The 17,430-nt window shown below is 37.2% G+C and overlaps 1 protein-coding gene across 1 annotated transcript in view; it reads right to left on the minus strand.

Annotated features, from left to right (window-relative positions):
* LOC126017631 (solute carrier family 22 member 10-like) overlaps positions 1 to 17,006 on the minus strand; it is a 31,032-nt gene extending 14,026 nt beyond the window's left edge. Inside the window, exons 1-4 of the mRNA XM_049779651.1 lie at positions 16,419 to 17,006; positions 15,602 to 15,705; positions 1,927 to 2,081; positions 1,650 to 1,818 (exon numbers count right to left, since the gene is read on the minus strand). Of these exons, the coding sequence (XP_049635608.1) occupies positions 1,650 to 1,818; positions 1,927 to 2,081; positions 15,602 to 15,705; positions 16,419 to 16,808 (818 nt within the window). The 5' untranslated portion in view covers positions 16,809 to 17,006. The remainder of the gene's footprint in view (positions 1 to 1,649; positions 1,819 to 1,926; positions 2,082 to 15,601; positions 15,706 to 16,418) is intronic.
* Positions 17,007 to 17,430: the final 424 nt, after the last annotated feature.

Genomic DNA, 17,430 nt, shown 5'->3' on the forward strand with positions numbered 1-17,430 from the left:
CAGCTGGGAAAGTTGTGTAGAAGCCCACTAGGCTTGATGAGTGAGAACAATAACACAGCTGGCTCAGCTGTCACCGAATAGCTCAGTAAATCAGAAAACAAAGACTATATAAAAATACAATATGTACTGTATCATATATTATATATAAATGCAATATATGCTCTATCAAGCTCTATAAATAAATTATAAAATAAATAATTTTGTGCCCACTAAGGGGACACTTATGGAGGGAAGGTCACATAAGTGATGGGATTGATGTTTTAACATTGAATACCTGAAACAAGTATATCATCAACAACTTTGTAAATCAAAGTATTGAGAGAGTTTCATTAAAAAAAATTTTATGGACACGGTGTGCCATCTTTGCAGGGTTACCATGAAGATAGATTGACATAATGTGTGACTCTGATGTGGACTGCATATTCCTGTCTCTATGAACTCATCTTGCTCTCTTAAATATGTAGAACTTTCTTTTTTACAAATTATATCTGACCTTTCCTACACTGGATTTAATTATAAAAACTAAGTTATTGATTCCTAAATGTCCCAAAAATTATGTAAATGAAGAGGAAATACTGAGCACATAAAATAGATTATTAATTTTATAACCTCAAGTTGTTTTTGAAGGGCCGGGGGTCTACACCAGGTAGTTCTTGGGGTCTACTCACAGGATCACTGTTGCACTCCCTTGGGTTGGGGGACCCTATGAAGTATCAGAAATCAAACCTGGGTTGGTCAACTGTGTGCAAGGCTAGTGCCCTCCGTACCTGTTATACTATTGCTCCTGAATCTCAAAAATTTTTTTCACTTGAGAAGTTCTTGTTTTTGTCAACTAGCTATATGAATAAATTTTCTACTTTTTTTTTTTTGGATTTTGGGCCACACCCGGCAGTGCCCAGGGGTTACTCCTGGCTGTCTGTTCAGAAATAGCTCCTGGCAGGCATGGGGGGGACCATATGGGAAACCGGGATTCGAACCAATCACCTTAGGTCCTGGATCGGCTGCTTGCAAGGCAAACACCGCTGTGCTATCTCTCCGGGCCCTCTACTTATTTCTTTTCATACACAAAATGGAAAGTACAACACACAGTCATATCAATCTATTATGAATCAAAAGGAAAAAATGGAATAAAAATGAGAATATTGCAATCTGTTTTTATTTAGGAAAATAATATTGTAGCAACTCTATTGCCATCATTCTTGGAAAAGATAAGAAGAAAGATGATACAACAATGTCAGTGAGTGAGAGATGTAGAAAGCCTGTCTTGAATACAGGTAGGGGGTGGGAGAGGGAGGAGATGGGGACATTGGTGATGGGAAGGTTGCAATGGTGAAGGGGGTGTTCTTTTTTATGACTGAAACCCAACTACGATCATGTTTGTAATCATGGTGTTTAAATAAAGATATTATTAAAATATTTATTTTGTAAGAAAAAAAGAAGAAAGACAATAGAAAAGAAATATGGATGTGAAGAAAAAGTCAGTGTTATCTCTGAACTGTTCACACTCCACAGAATGAAACAAAGAGGGCCAAGGGTTTTAGGTCTTATGATAAGAAAATGTTCAGGGAAGAAGGAAATAAGTATATCCCAATTCAATATTCAGTTTATTATCTAGTTCTCATGAGACAAAGTTAGAGAGAAGCACATACCTTGAGATTAAAAAGAAGATGAAGAAAGGTACAGATGTCACCAACTGCAAGGTACGCCATTCTTGGAAGACATAGGCCAGCCCTCCCAGAATTATCTGACCAATACTTAAGAAAGAGGATATTGCTGTTACAACCATGGTTTTTGACTGGGACCTTATCCATTCAGTAACTGAAAAAAGGAAAGAGGGGAAATATGGATAGTAGTGTCAGAGAAAGGTGGGTTTTAAGGTTAAATTCAAATGTGTGAACATAGAGAAAATCAAGCTGGCTGACTTACTGAGCAAGCCATTATTTGCCATGATGGCGGAAGATAAACAACCCATCAAGAAGCGTAGTGAGCAGTACATGAGGAAGGTGGGAACGAAGGCTGCACAGGTTCCAAGGGTGGCAAACAGGAGTAAAGAGCATCTGAGAATAAGCTTTCTCCCAAACCTAAGAAACAAAGAGTCAGGTTAGAATTTGAGGATCAATAATAATTTGTGGTAACAACTTCAGAAAAATGAGAACGTGCTCTGAAACGTGGAGTCATTTTTTAGAGGTGATCTTTATACAAGAAAGCTGGAAAATTCAAGAGTTAATTCAACAAGAATCCCCTCAAAATTAATGCTTTCTGTGTATTATATACTATATTTTTTTCTCTTGACCATAAGACACACATTTTTTTTTCTTGGCAACACTTGGTGACGCTCAGGGGTTACTTCTGGCTGTGCACTCAGAAATGGCTCCTGGCTTGGGGGACTATATGGGAGGCCGAGGGTTCGAACTGTGCTCTGTCCTAGGCTAGTGCTGGCAAAGCAGACTCCTTACCACTTCGCGCCACAGCTCAGGACACACATAGTTTTTAGATGAGGAAAACAAGAAAAAAATATTCTAAAGCTAATGGTGTACTAAAATATTGAATAAACTATACCCGAATAATATTTTAATCATGTTAAGTGAATAGCAGTCACGTTGACATTAAGAATCACTATGACTGTCTCTTCTTCCCTGCACTCAGGCTCAGCTCCAGGTGGCATTTGCTCCATAAGATGGACAGACATTTCCGCCATCTTTTTTTGGGAAAAAAATGCATCTTATGGTATGAAAAATACAGTAAATGACCAATATCAAAATACCATCATCCAAATGCCAGGAGTTGTCTGACACAAGACACCAGGTAAAAGAGATGAAAATTGATGAATTATAAATGTGTAAGCATCCACTGTACTAATACAATGTTTAACACAGAAGAGATTATGTATCATGTGGAGAATATGAAAGAGTTGATAATGTATTCGAGTCTCTAGGACTATAATGAGGAAAGCAAAATTGATGCAAAAGAAATGCCAATGGAATCATACAGCAAAGTTTCTTGAGGATGTGAGTAGATCTCTTTTTTTGAGACTGAAAATACATGAACTCAAGTTATATGTTTCATTCAGAATAGAGGATAAGAAAGTCACAACTCAGATGAGGTATGAAAGTTTCTCAGAATTAAAAATTATGTGAGAAGGGCCAAAGTGAGAGCACAGTGGGGAAGGTGTTTGCTTTGCACACAGCTGACCTGGGTTCGATCCCCAGTATCCCATATGGTCTTGAGCCTGCCAGGAGTCATTCCTGAGTGCAAAGCCAGGAATAACCTCAGAGGACTACTGGGCGTGGCCCAAAAACAAAAACAAAAAATTATGTGAGATAAAGAAGAAAAGGAGAAAGAAGTTGAAAAGAAAAGTAAGGAGTGGGGATAGTTTGTGTTACATTGGGTCTCAAGAAAATGCAATGACAATTTAGAAAAAAAAAAGAATGTGTTCATGTATGCTCACTAGTAAAAATAGATGAAATTTAGAATTGGGAGTTGCTTTGAAAAAAATTAAAATAAATTTATGCAAATATTAAAATAATTATCCCAAAGGCAAAAAATAAGGAACAGAGGAGCAAAATGACACTGATTAATTATAATCATACACACTAATATAATCAAGAAATAATGTAGAAAACAAAAATAAAATGGCAGGGCCCGGAGAGATAGCACACGGCGTTTGCCTTGCAAGCAGCCAATCCAGGACCAAAGGTGGTTGGTTCGAATCCCGGTGTCCCATATGGTCCCCCGTGCCTGCCAGGAGCTATTTCTGAGCAGACAGCCAGGAGTAACCCCTGAGCATTGCCGGGTGTGGCCCAAAAACCAAAAAAAAAAAAAAAAAAAAAAAAAGAATTAAAAAAAAAAAAGGCAGACCAAAAATGCCTTTACTGTGGGAAAAAAGTAGACAAATTACAAAAGGCCATTTTATTTAGTATTTATTTTTTATTTTTATATTTTTAAATTTTTATTTTGACCATATTGGTTTACATATCTTTCACAGTAGTATTTTAGTATATCAATATTAACATTGAATCAGGGAAATTCCCATCACCAAATTTGCCCTCCCTCCACCCCCGTTCCCATCTTGCAACCCATATCCCCCACCATCAACCCTGAGCTGCTAGATTAAGTGGTCCCTTCGGTGTCTAGCTTACTACTAGTGATCATATATCTGTTTGGTCCTGGTACCCTCCCTCATTTCCCCCTCTATTTGAGAGGTGGAGCTAGATAGTTTGATCTATGTGGTTTTGTTTGAAGGAAAGAAAAGCAATAGAATGGGGTAAAAAATCAAATAAACTGAAAATGGGTGGAGTCTAGAGGCTTTCAACCTCAGTTTGAGAGAGGACAGAAAAAAGGTAATTGAAACACCTCAACAATACAGAAAGAAATATCAAATAAAATATCCAGTGAGCACTACAGCAATAAAGACAAGCACCACACAATAGTCTTAGTCCTGAAATCAAACCATGCCGGAGTGCAAAAAAAAAAAAAAAAAAAAAAAAAGAGAGAGAGAGAGAGAGAGAGAGAAAGATAAAATAAAACAAAATTGGAGACATCAACTTCAATATCTACATCAAAATAAAGAAGTAAAAAAAATCAATCCATCAATCAAATATATAAGTGGATAAAAGGATTATTTTGTGCTTTTTTTTTTCTACCCCCCCCCCCCCCCCCGCATAGGCACAGTAACTATTGGGGACAATATAGAGGGAATTCCCTTGGCCTAGGAGATACAGGGTTTCTCTGCCCTTTAAGTATACTGTCATGGGATTAGCTATAGACTCCTTGCATGATCGTTTACTCTCCCCTCGGTGCTTTTGTGGTGTATGGAAGACTTCTGCTTCATCATGGATGGTAAAATCAGACCTCTGTATCTAGAGATCTTGATGTCTGTACAGCTCAAGGAATAAAGCTTATGATGAAGTCTTTGTGGTTTTAGCAAGTTCTGTTTCTTCAGTGTCGTTTTAATCCATCTTCTGTAGTTGGTGGTCTTGGCTGCTCCTAGTATGGAGTCTGGGATAGAGTCTTTCATTATGTTTCTGGAAGACCCATTCAGTTGCAATTGTCTCAGTCAGACCTCTGGAATTGGAGATCATGTTTGTTGAATAGATGGTAGACCAAAACCTAGGCTAGAGCTTTTTTTTTTTGTTGTTGTTGTTGCTGGTCCCGGGATGCGTACTGTTCAGTCCTGGTTGTAACAGTCATCTGTAGATAGAGATCTTGGCTTTTGCACAGATCAAAGGGTGTCCTATCGTTGACTGGTGATGAAGGACAACTTGCTCTTAGATCAAGTTGTTCCCATTTCCTCGTTGTCAGGATACCATTTTAGAACTGGTGCATGTTGGTGTCAGAGCAGCATTATGGATGCCCCGGAGGGGATTTGGTTCCTGGAGCTGTTGTAGAGAACTGTGTCGTTTCTATGTCTGGGATCCAGGAGTCAAGGCTGGATGGTCGGTGCCTAATTCCCTGGGGTCTAAGTTGGTTCCACATGACATATGTTCAAGGTGGGAGATGCTCCTGTGTTGTAAAAAAGTATGAGTTCTTATCCTTCGTAGATAAGAGCTTGTTTTTATACGTAAGATTTCCCCCTTTTTTAATATGCCTTTGCAGGAAGAAGTGGTGCTACATTATATTGCTGGTGGATTTGGGGGTGGAGAGAGAAGAAAACAGAAACATGACAAAAACTAAAAATATATATGCTCACACATATCTAAGGAAAAAAGACTTTTTAAAAAATTAAATAAAAAACATAATTAAAGGAACAAAGTGGGACCGGAGAGATAGCATGAAGGCAGAGGCGTCTGCCCTTCCTGCAGAAGAACGGTGACTCAAATCCTGGTATCCCACATGGTCCCCCATGCCTGCCAGGGGCGACCTCCGAGCAAAGAGCCAGGAGCAACCCCGAGCGCCGACAAAAGGCCATTTTAGATGTACAATTTGGTGATTTTTTTGGGGGGGATTGGTTCACACCCGGAGGTGCTCAGGGATTTCTCCTGGCTGTGCACTCAGAAATTGCTCCTGGCAGGCTCGGGGGACCATATGGATGGCAGGATTCGAACCACCATCTGTCCTGGATCGGCTGTGTGCAAGGCAAATGCTCTACCACTGTGCTATAGTTCCGGCCCCCAATTTGGTGATTAGTTTTGTTCATGATGTTTTATATTCACCGCAGTTAAGAGTTTCATCATTACGAACAAACTATAACCTATTAAGCAATATTGCCCATTATCTTTTCCCTTTTATCTTTCTTATAACCTTTTATCTACTATCTGCTTACATTGATTTATCTGTTTTAGATGTTATGTAAGGGGATAACACAACATTTGTCTTTTTATAGCTAAGGCATTTCAGTTAGCATATTATTTTTTGGGTTCACTTGCCTTGTGCCATGTACCCAAATTCTCTTTTTCTAGATAAATAATATTTTATTACACAAATATACTATTTTAGTTAATTTAATAAATTGTAGATACTTGACTTTTTTTTTTTTTTTTTGGTTTTGGGCCACACCCAGTAATGCTCAGGGGTTACTCCTGGCTATGCACTCAGAAGTTGCTCCTGGCTTGGGGGACCATATGGGATACCAGGGGATCGAACCGAGGTCTGTCCAAGGCTAGCATAGGCAAGGCAGGCACCTTACCTCTAGCGCCACCACCTGGCCCCAGATACTTGACTTTTTAAACCTTTGACAATTTCATGTAGTGCCATATGCATGCTGATATGCAGCTTTGGAGAATATAAACCTAGTGATGAAATTGCCATTGGTATGAAAATTCCGTTTTGGTTTTTAAGAAATGTTCATACCATTTTCATTTCATCACCATCATATGATAGTTTTAATTTGTCCCAGTGTTTATTATCATCTGTAGTTCTGATATGTTGTTTATCTTAGTAGGTATGAGGTGGTTTCACTCATGGTTTTGATTTGTAGTTTCTAGACAATTGGTCATGAAAATCTTTTCATATGTTCATGGCTCATTCTTCTTTTGAAAAATATCTATTCTAGTCCTTAACCAACTTTTGGTTGAACAATAATTTTGTTGTTGAGTTCATGCTGTCTTAACATACTCTGGATATTAAACCCATATACCATAACAGATATGCTTTGCTAAATGTTTATCCACCTAGGTGATCTTACATTCTAGATAATGTCCTTTAGTGAGAAAATATTTCTCATTTTGATAAAGTCTGCCTTGCAAAATTTTCTTTTTGTTGATGTTCTTTTGGAATTTAAGCATTTATTGCCAAATATCTACACCAAAAGATACTATGTGCCCTAAGAAAAGATACAATCTTGGAGTTCCCTGCAACTTGGATGGAAATACAGTACCCTGGAGGGAAATTAGTTGAGCAAAATTACTTAGAGGGAAGAGGACAAATACCAGGTAGTCATAGATCCCAGAACATGGCCTGGTAGCTCAAAACAAAACAAAAAAATAAAAGAGAGAGAAAAGAAGAAATAAAAAGGAAAAAAAAAAAAGGTCTTGGAACATTGATGGCCAGAAATAACTATTATGAGCAACTTTGTAAAAGACAATATTTAAATAAAGAAACTAAGAGAAAATAAACAAACAAATCAATAAAGAAGACAAAAGACTAGGAGGCTAGTGATATTGTACAGCTGGTAGGGCGATTACCTTGCACAGTTAACATAGGTTATATCCCTGGCATCCAATATGATCCCTTGTACCCTGCCAGGAGTGATCCCTGAGTGCAGAGTTAGAAGTAAGCCCCAAGTACAGCTGGATGTAAAGTCCAAAACAAGGAAAAAAATAAGCTTTATAGTTTAGCTCTTGCAATATTTTTCACTGTCTGACATTTTGCTTAGTGTAATACTATGATTTTTGATTTTGTCAGATTTTATCCTTATGATTGAATAGAATTCATTTGTATCTACATATACATGTATATATGTGAATACATGTATAAATGAATACATGTATAAATCACATATTATTCATCCATTCTTCCATTGTGAATACTTTTTTCTTTCTTTTTTTGCTGCTCAGGGCTCTGCACTCAGAAATTACTCCTGGTAGGCTCAGGGGACAATTTGGGGTGAAAGAAATTGAATCCTGGTTGCTCATGTGCAAGCCAAGTACATTATCAACTGTACTATTTCTCCAACCTATCTTTTTCTTCTAATTTTTATGAGACACCATGATTTACCAAACTGTTCATAATACAGTCACTTCATGTACTAGATAAACAACAATACTATCACCAATAAGACATTCCCTTTACCAGTGTCCTCAATCTCCTACCCACCACCGTGGCCTATCTCTCTGTAGACACAAATAAATTTACTTCATATTGTTTGTACAACACAAAGACAAATGGAATGATCAAAACTTAGGTCGACATAGGTCAATTGGAAATGATTGTTCCATTTCTCCACAGTATTACTAAAATCAATGCTAATGATTTACTGGGCTGGATTTACTAGGTTAGCCTTCTGCATTACTGTTTAGGTAGATTACTGTGTAACTTTTCCATCAGATTTCCTGTGATACTACTATAAAATATTGGGATGTCACATTTCTGGGTGTAGATCCATGGTCCAGGATTTATAGATTTGAAACAAATTTGGTGCCGTGGAAGTTTGATAAAATTAAATTGTGGGGCTGGGCTGTTTTTGTCGTAGGGAGTAGGGTGCGATATTGGGCTGCTGTACTTCATGCAGAAAGAGGAATCTGTCCACTCCTTTTCTGAGAAAGCCACAGAGGTATTATCCCAGATTGGGTTACCTGAGACATGTCTGTGGCCATTATTTTCTTTTGCAACTAGGTGGAGGAGCTGGGCCATTTTCCTGCTTTGTTTTCTTTATCTTGCTCTCTTGTTTTTATTTTTTTTCCTTATTAATTTAGTCTGCACAATGGATCACTTCGGGGTATTTTTAGAGTGAAGGATTGTTTTGCTGCTTATAATTATTCAGTGCCTAGAATATTTCTCTTACATTAGTTGATTTCTTTTTTGTTCATTCCATGCTGATCTGAAAAGAGACTTGAAATATCTCAATATTAAATTGGTTAGATTTTGTTTTGTTACCTAACAAGTGTACTTATCTTGGATAATATCTTGGATAATATTCTGTGTATGCTCATGAAGAATAATATACTACTAAGGTTGAGTGGAATATTGTACAATGTCTGAATGGAACATTATACAATGTCTGATAGGCACATTTGGTCTATGGTGGTGTTATATTTGAATATTTTCTAATTCATTTGTTGTCTAGATGACCTACCTATTATAGAGAATTTGATATTAAAGTCTCTTTATATTATCTATTTTCCTTCTACATCTTTAGATGTTTTGCTTTATATTTATAGTGCTTTAATACTGGACCGTGTTATTTATAATTGTTATGTCTGTGTTTATTTTGGATTTTATTTTATTTTTTTTGAGGTGTAATGATTTGGAATAGCATGAATATTATTCTTTTAGGCACACTATGTTACCACCCCAAACTCACTGGCAGAATGCCATTATTCCTCTACCACTCTCTTGAAATCTCTCCTGATAGATACTCAATTGGCAAAAATAGTTCTGGAGGAAGATGCTCTGGATTTGTTTTCATTGGTCATTCTCTATTTCCTTTCTTTTTTCTTTATACTTCACCACAAATGAATGAAATTATCCTGTATTTATCCTTCTTCCTACTTGAGTTAGCAGGATGCCCGTCAGTTCCATCATAGCAGTATTTAATCTTTTCTAATGACTGAGAAACATTCATTTTTGTATATATTCCAAAACTTATTTACTCATCTATTATGGGGAACTCGGAATGTTTCCAGAACTTGGTTATTTAAGTAGTACTGCAATGAATACATGCCTTGATATATTCACAAATTTATGTGCCCTTCAAATAGATGCCCAATGAGTATAATTCCAGGATTCTTTGGAAGTTCTATTTTTAATTTTTTTGGAAGTCTTCAAGTACTTTTCATAGAGACTGAACCAAACAATAGTCCCATTAATAGTGAATGAATTCCTTCATCAAGCGTCCCTGCCAACACTGGTTGTTTCCAAACTTGAAGTGGGCCATTCTCACTGGTGTGAGACATATATATCATCTTGTTGATGACCCCTCTTATCATTCTATAATGCTAACAGACCTTTGAGACAGATTTTGATTAAAAGTTTACATAGTTTGATGGAAGGACAGCTATACCAGGACAACCAGTTCTTCCCTTCTATGGTTACCATAATGGCATATTTTTCTCTACCTCTTCTCTTGCAGCCCATATATGCCCTTAAATATAGTCTCAGATATAACATCATATTTTGATCGTATTAGACATCAATTTTATTATGCTCCATAATCATTGATTAGAAATTTTAATACATGTATATTTAGAGTATTGTAAGGCAAGAACTTACTATTGCTCTGCTATCATTCATTTGTAGAGTTTGTGGGACACACTTGATCGTGTTCAGGGACTTCTAGGGTCATTCCTGACTAGCTCTGGAGTCATGCCTGATGGTGTTCAGAAGATCATTTGTAAATATAATGGCTACATGCACCATGCAAAGCAGATGACTTAGCCTCTATTCTTTTTGTTTCTGGCTAATCATTCCTTCTATGTGTTTTGCAGTTCTTTTCCTCACTTCTCTTGCAGTGTTTCTTTGTGATTTGATTATTTTGTGGTGCTGTGATTTCATTCTTTTCTTTTTATATATCTGCTGTATCATTTTTTGTGGATACCAAGAGATTACTTATTATATTTCATAGGCAAACAGTCTGTTTTAGGTTGATACAACTTAAATCACATATTTAAGGCCAACACTTTTCACTCATAATTTTATTATAATAATTATATAAATAATTAAAAAATAAATAATTATAATTTCATTAAATTATATCAAATATTTCTTCTTTGTATTATCATTTATTTCTTAAACTTTCTTTCCTTCCTTCTTTCCTTCCTTTCTTTCTTTCTTTCTTTCTTTCTTCTCTTTCCTTTCTTTCTTCTTTCTTTCTTTCTTTCTTTCTTTCTTTCTTTCTTTCTTCTTTCTTTCTTTTCTTTCTTTCTTTCTTTCTTTCTTCTCTTCTTTCTTTCTTTCTTTCTTTCTTTCTTTCTTTCTTCCTTCTTTCCTTCCTTCTTCCTTCCTTCTTCCTTCCTTCCTTCCTTCCTTCCTTCCTTCCTTCCTTCCTTCCTTCCTTCCTTTCTTCCTTCTTCTTCTTCTTCCTTTTCTTCTTCTTTCTTTCTTTCTTTCTTTCTTTCTTTCTTTCTTTCTTTCTTTCTTCTCTTTCTTTCTTCTTTCTTTCTTTCTCTTCTCTTTCTTTCTTTCTTTCTTTCTTTCTTTCTTTCTTTCTTTCTTTCTTTCTTTTTCTTTCTTTCTTTCTTTCTTTCTTTCTTTCTTTCTTTCTTTCTTTCTTTCTTTCTTTCTTTCTTTCTTTCTTTCTTTCTTTCTTTCTTTCTTTCTTTCTTTCTTTCTTCTTTCTTTCTTTCTTTTCTTTCTTTCTTTCTTTCTTTCTTTCTTTCTTTCTTTCTTTCTTTCTTTCTTTCTTTCTTTCTTTCTTTTTCTTTCTTTCTTTCTTTCTTTTCTTTCTTTCTTTCTTTCTTTTCTTTCTTTCTTTCTTCTTTCTTTCTTTCTTTCTTTCTTCTTTCTTCTTTCTTTCCCTTCCTTCCTTCCTTCCTCCCTCTCTCTCCCTTCCTTCCTTCCTCCCTCCCTCCCTCCCTCCCTCCCTCCCTCCCTCCCTCCCTTCCTTCCTTCCTTCCTTCCTTCCTTCCTTCCTTCCTTCCTTCCTTCCTTCCTCCCTCCCTCCCTCCCTCCCCTCCCTCCCTCCCTCCCTCCCTCCCTTCCTCCCTTCCTTCCTTCCTTCCTTCCTTCCTTCCTTCCTTCCTTCCTTCCTTCCTTCCTTCCTTCCTTCCTTCCTCCCTCCCTCCCTCCCTCCCTCCCTCCCTCCCTCCCTCCCTTCCTTCCTTCCTTCCTTCCTTCCTTCCTTCCTTCCTTCCTTCCTTCCTTCCTTCCTTCCTTCCTTCCTTCCTTCCCTCCCTTTTTTTCCTCTTGGTTTTTGGGCTACACCCAGAGGCACTCAGGGGTTTACTTCTGGCTCTGCTCTCAGGAATCTCCCCTAACAGACTGGGGGGCCATATGGGATGCTGGGGATCAAACTGGGTCCCTCTAGGGTCAGCTGCATGCAAGGCAAACATCCTACTGCTGTGCTCTCTCCGGCCCCCATAATTATCATTTCTTTAAATGATAATTCTGTCTTTCTTCCCTTTCTGATATACTACAGTGCATATATTACTTTTCTAGTTTTTGTCTGCTTTCTAAACACTTCAGGTTTTTGTTTATTGTGGTGGTTTCTCCTCTAACTGGAGAATTTTATCTTTTGTTTTTGGTTTTGAGCCACAAACATCTAGTAGTAGTAGTCATCGTAGACATTCTACAGCAGAGTGTCTGTGCTTTGGATTCTTACTATTTTTGTCTTTTTAGTCATATAATAGAACTTAAACTTCTTTGTACAGTATTATCAAATAGATGTAGTAGCAAAGCATTCTGTTTATCTTTATGTTTACTGTAACAATGAAATGTATATGATTATGTTGCTTGTTATCTTTCTTTTCCAGCCACAAGAACTTAACATTAGCTCATACAGTAGGGTGCATCTATTGGTGATGAATTCTCTTAGTTCTTATTTCTTAAAGACTACATTTCTCTTTATGTCAGGAGAGTTTTTTTTCAGATAAAGTGTTCTTATTGACAGGTTTAAAATTTTCAATATTTTGAATATATCTTCCCACTCCCTGCTGGCCTGCAAAGTCTCTGCTGTAAAATCTAATTACAGTCTTTTAGAAACCTTCTGATGTGTAACATCCTTTTTTTTTTCTTTCTTATTTCAAAATGATCTGTCTTTAAATTTATAATGGACTTTGGAATAGGCATCTATGAGATCTATCTATTTAGGAATACCCGAACTTCATAATTCAAAAAATCTACTTCATTCTTAGGTTTTGGGAACTATTAATTATCATTTCTTTAAGTAATAATTCATTCTTTTTCCCCCTTCCGATATGCTATCGTGTATATATTCCTTCCCTAGATTTTGTTTCCTAAGTAATGTTAGCTTTCTAAATTCTTCAGGTCTTTATTATTGTGGTGGTTTCTCCTCTAACTGGAGAGTTTTATCTTTTTGTTTTGTTTTGTTTTGTGGCACACACATCCAGTGGTTCTCAGCAGTTACTCCTGATTTTGCATTCAGAAATCACTCCTGGTGGGTTCAGGGGACCATTTGGGATGTCAGGGACCAAACTTGGGTTGGCTCAGTGTAAAGCAAGTGCCACTGCTGTACTATCACCCTGGCTCCTGTCATATTATTAGACTCAAAATTATTTTAAATTTATTTTTTATTGAGACCATTATGAATTACAAGTTTATCATAGTTGTATTTCAGGCATATAGTGACATAAAATTTTATATAGTCATATATTCATAATTCACAATAAGTGAATTAGGGCCATTCCCACCATCAGTGTTGACCTCCCTCCACCAAAGTTTCTATCATGTATCCTATACCTCCACCCTTAACCCCCTGACCTCTCAGTGTGACAGGTCCATTCTAAGTTTAGATTGTTATAGTTTGGGTCTCTTGATTCTAAATTTAGATTGGCTAAAAATGCCTCCATCCTTGTTGAATAGTGTTGAATAGCATCACGGGCATACTCCAAAGCCTATAGAAAGGTTTGAGTTTCTGTCTCTGCTTTTAGGGATATCAAAGAGCATTGTACCAATCAGGTCCCTTGGTGGAAGGTGCTTGTTGGCAGGACTGAGAACAATTAACTTTGGAAATGATTATGCATGGAAAAGTCTAATTTTGAGTCCGCGATCAAGATTTGAAGCAGTGGGCTTGTTACAAGGAACAATCTTAGGTTGTTGTTACAACCCAACAATCTTGGGTTCCATTGAATTTTAGCAAATTATTTTGCATATTAAATTCCAGTGCTCCAACAAAGAATGAAGAATTTCTCCTCTGTCAGCTTGCTATTGTCACTACACTCATTTTGTGTCTCTTCACTCATTTTGTGTGGGGACTTTAATGACAAAATTAGCCACTGAGGGTTGCCTTCACTACACATTATACATTTTTTGTTGTTGAGTTGTAGCTCAAATTCATCTCCTAGTATTTGTTGGTTTCCAATTATGATTATTCTTTGACCCTCTTCTGGTTTCCCATCCATTTACTGTATACCTTCCAGTTTTTATTTTACTATTATTTCTAGTAATGGCGTGTGTGTGTGTGTGTGTGTGTGTGTGTGTGTGTGTGTGTGTGTGTGTGTGTGTGTGTGATGTATATGTAGCCAGGCACGTTTTTTAAATAAGAAGACATACTGTGTAGATTGGGTTGAGACTTTTTGCTCTTCTATCTTGAGTTGCCAGGATAGGATCAAGTCACCTGAAACTATAAACTGGAATAGTGGGTTGGAAGATTTGCAAAGAGAAATAGCAATAGACCGAGCACATGCTCTTCATTCAGGAAGTTCAGGTTCAAACCCCTGCACCACTACAGGAGCATTCCAGGGTTAACTGTTAAATATTGAGCTCAGAGTAATCCATGAGCATCCCAAGTTTGGTCCCCAAAGCAGAAAAAAGTGGGTTGGAAAAAATACACACAAATCTTTTCTGTAGCAGTGCTTGTATATAAATTTGGTGATATTTTGAGAACAAAAATATACCAGAGTAAATCGATGATTAATCACACTAATTACTCATAATAACATTAGCTTTGTTTTATTTTATTTGGCTTAAAATTCACTTTTCAAGAGCCCATTGATGATGTTAAGTGTGTACAGGAAAGGTACTTGGGAAATTCATTAATTCTGAAGATGAGATATAGGAAAACAGAGCAGCCAACTTGAGAGACTCTCTAGAATGCCAGAACAAGAATCTCTCTCTTTCCTCTTTCCTTCCTTCCCTCCTTTCTTGTCTCTTTTCCCTCCACCTTCCCTTTCTCTTTCCCTCCCTCCCTCCTTTCTCTCTCCCTCCTTCCTCCCTCCCTCATTCTTCCCTCACTCTCTTCTTCCTTCCAAAACAACCCCCTCTTTGTGACCTTTCAAGTTAGGAGGTGGAATTAGGAGTGTTTGCACTACCACTTGGACATAGCTTTATGAATCAGGTGTACATACCTCTCCTAGGAATCATTATGGACACCAAAACACCTACTATTGCAGTAGGGGAACTAAGATATTAAGACCAATCTGGGACCAACAAGTAGTTCCTCCTTACTGATTCCAGGTGATCTGGACACAGCCTGCAATGCTGCTCTTTATATCTGTGTCTTCAAAGAGGTTGAACCTCATCTTGAAGTATCATCTCTATTGAGATAGGTCAACCATTTCCCTTTTTTCTGAATACAGTATTTTGGTACACCTATCTGAAAATTGCTCTGAAATTGTCCCAGATCTTATGGAGATGTCCTATGTCTGGCACAGGCATTCATTACCCTGATTCATTGATCCTCCATTTCTAGTTCTAGAAACCACAACCATTTACAATGGTGTAAATGACCTATTGGATTCTCTAAAAAACTTCTCTGGGAAGAAGAGACCATGCTCCATAGATAAATGCTCCATAGAGAAAGGGCAGACAGTGATCTGGAGACACTCACCTATCTGAAAGAGGACCATTTATGCAGCCTCCAATCAGCATTCCCATCATATATAAGAATTGAACCATTGATCTCTTTGTCTGTTTATCACATACTAGGTCCCACTGGAAAAGAAGAAAGCCAGTACTGAGGATTTTTACAGCAGGCTATCATAGTGCATAGTTTCCTTGCTCTAAGAGCCCTGAGTGAACATATATTCTCTTTCCTGCATTTACTGATTATATCCTTCAAGTCCCAGCAAGAGCTTGGCTTCCTGAAGAAACCATCAACTAAGTTTTCTACATGATATAGAATTATTGTATTATTAGATATACACATATATATGCTTCATGGATCAATGATTAATCTTGGAGGCACATTGAAAACTTAAAATAGTCTTTCTCAAGTAGTTTTGCCTACCTTTCACTGCCATAGAAAAATATATATTGACTTCTCTGAAAACAGTCTGGCCCTGGATAGTTTTAAAGTTAGGATAGCTATTTCAGTTATATTCTCAAAATAGTTCACCTAGTATTTTTAACTTCAAAAAAATAATAGTTCATCTAGTACCAAGTACATACTTATATGAGCATGTCTTCTCAATGGAACTTAAAACCCTTTGATAGCAGAATTCATGGATAGTTAGTTGATTGCATTGGGTCCCAATTCAATGTAACTGCTTGGAAATTAAAAGAAAAGATAAGTAACTATCATTTGCTGAAATGAAAGGGAACTGACGACTAATTTATCTAAATAGGAAATGAAGACTTGAATCCTGTTTAGTTTATGTCGTACTCAACAAAAACCAGATCATTAAAAGATAAATGGGGCCTCTCACCTCAGTCACGATGGTTGAGGGGAAGGTACTTCGATCATACACCCAACCGTCCACACAGGGTTCAGTGTTTGACTCATTTGTGTTGAAGAAGGTCCCATTGAGATGAAGAAGCTGCCACTGAGGCTGGATAAAGCGACGGCACTTCTCCGGCCTCAGGTTGGAGTCCAGTGGGATGGAGATTCTCAGGAGGGCATTTTGGTTGAGGGCCCCAGAGATGGTGTCATTGTCAAGGAGGTGGACCCAACAGCGGTGACCAGGGATGGCCGCAGTGAAGTTCTCTAATATCACATGAGGCATAAGGGTCATATAAATGGTAAGAATTAAAGCCATCTGAAGGAAATGAAATTTCCCCAAGCCACCAACTTGATTTAGGAGTTCCTCAAAGGCCATTGAATACGAAAAGGTGACCCGGAAGAGTCCTCTCAATGCTTTATAAAAAATAAGCTCAATGGAAGAAAGCTTCCTTTCATGAGTTCACACTGAATCTGTGTGACTTCACACAAGTCCAGTCAGTACCTCAGTACTAGAGCAGGGCATGGAAGCAGCTTCTCTTTCAGAAATCAGAAGGCATCAGCTAGTCATTCCTTCAGTCAGCTCCTAGAGAAAATACTTTATTGGAGACATTTCTTGTTATTAAAGCGACCCATGTTTAAATATTTACTCTTGTTGAAGCTGAGTTGTTTGAACTTTGTGAATTTTTGGTGCAATTAGAATTGAACCTTGACCCGGAACTGTTTTCTAGATAACGAAAAAGAAAATTCTGTGATAATCTTTAGTCCATTTTAGAAAATGATATGGCATAATTAGTGAGATACTTTATGCTACTTCTAGAAAAATCATTTTTAAGTTTAGTCATAAGCTAAAAAGGAGATGATAAATCTAACATGTTTGTTTTTATTGAAGCAAAGTTGAATGGAGTGTGATGATTACCTTTTGCCAATTGAGTTGATTTTAAATCATACCCATTTTCTTTTGATAGACAGGCTTTTAGTAACTCTTGCAGGGTCAGTTT

The sequence above is a fragment of the Suncus etruscus genome, chromosome 9 (genome assembly GCF_024139225.1).
Source record: "Suncus etruscus isolate mSunEtr1 chromosome 9, mSunEtr1.pri.cur, whole genome shotgun sequence".
Classification (NCBI taxonomy): Eukaryota; Metazoa; Chordata; class Mammalia; order Eulipotyphla; family Soricidae; genus Suncus; species Suncus etruscus.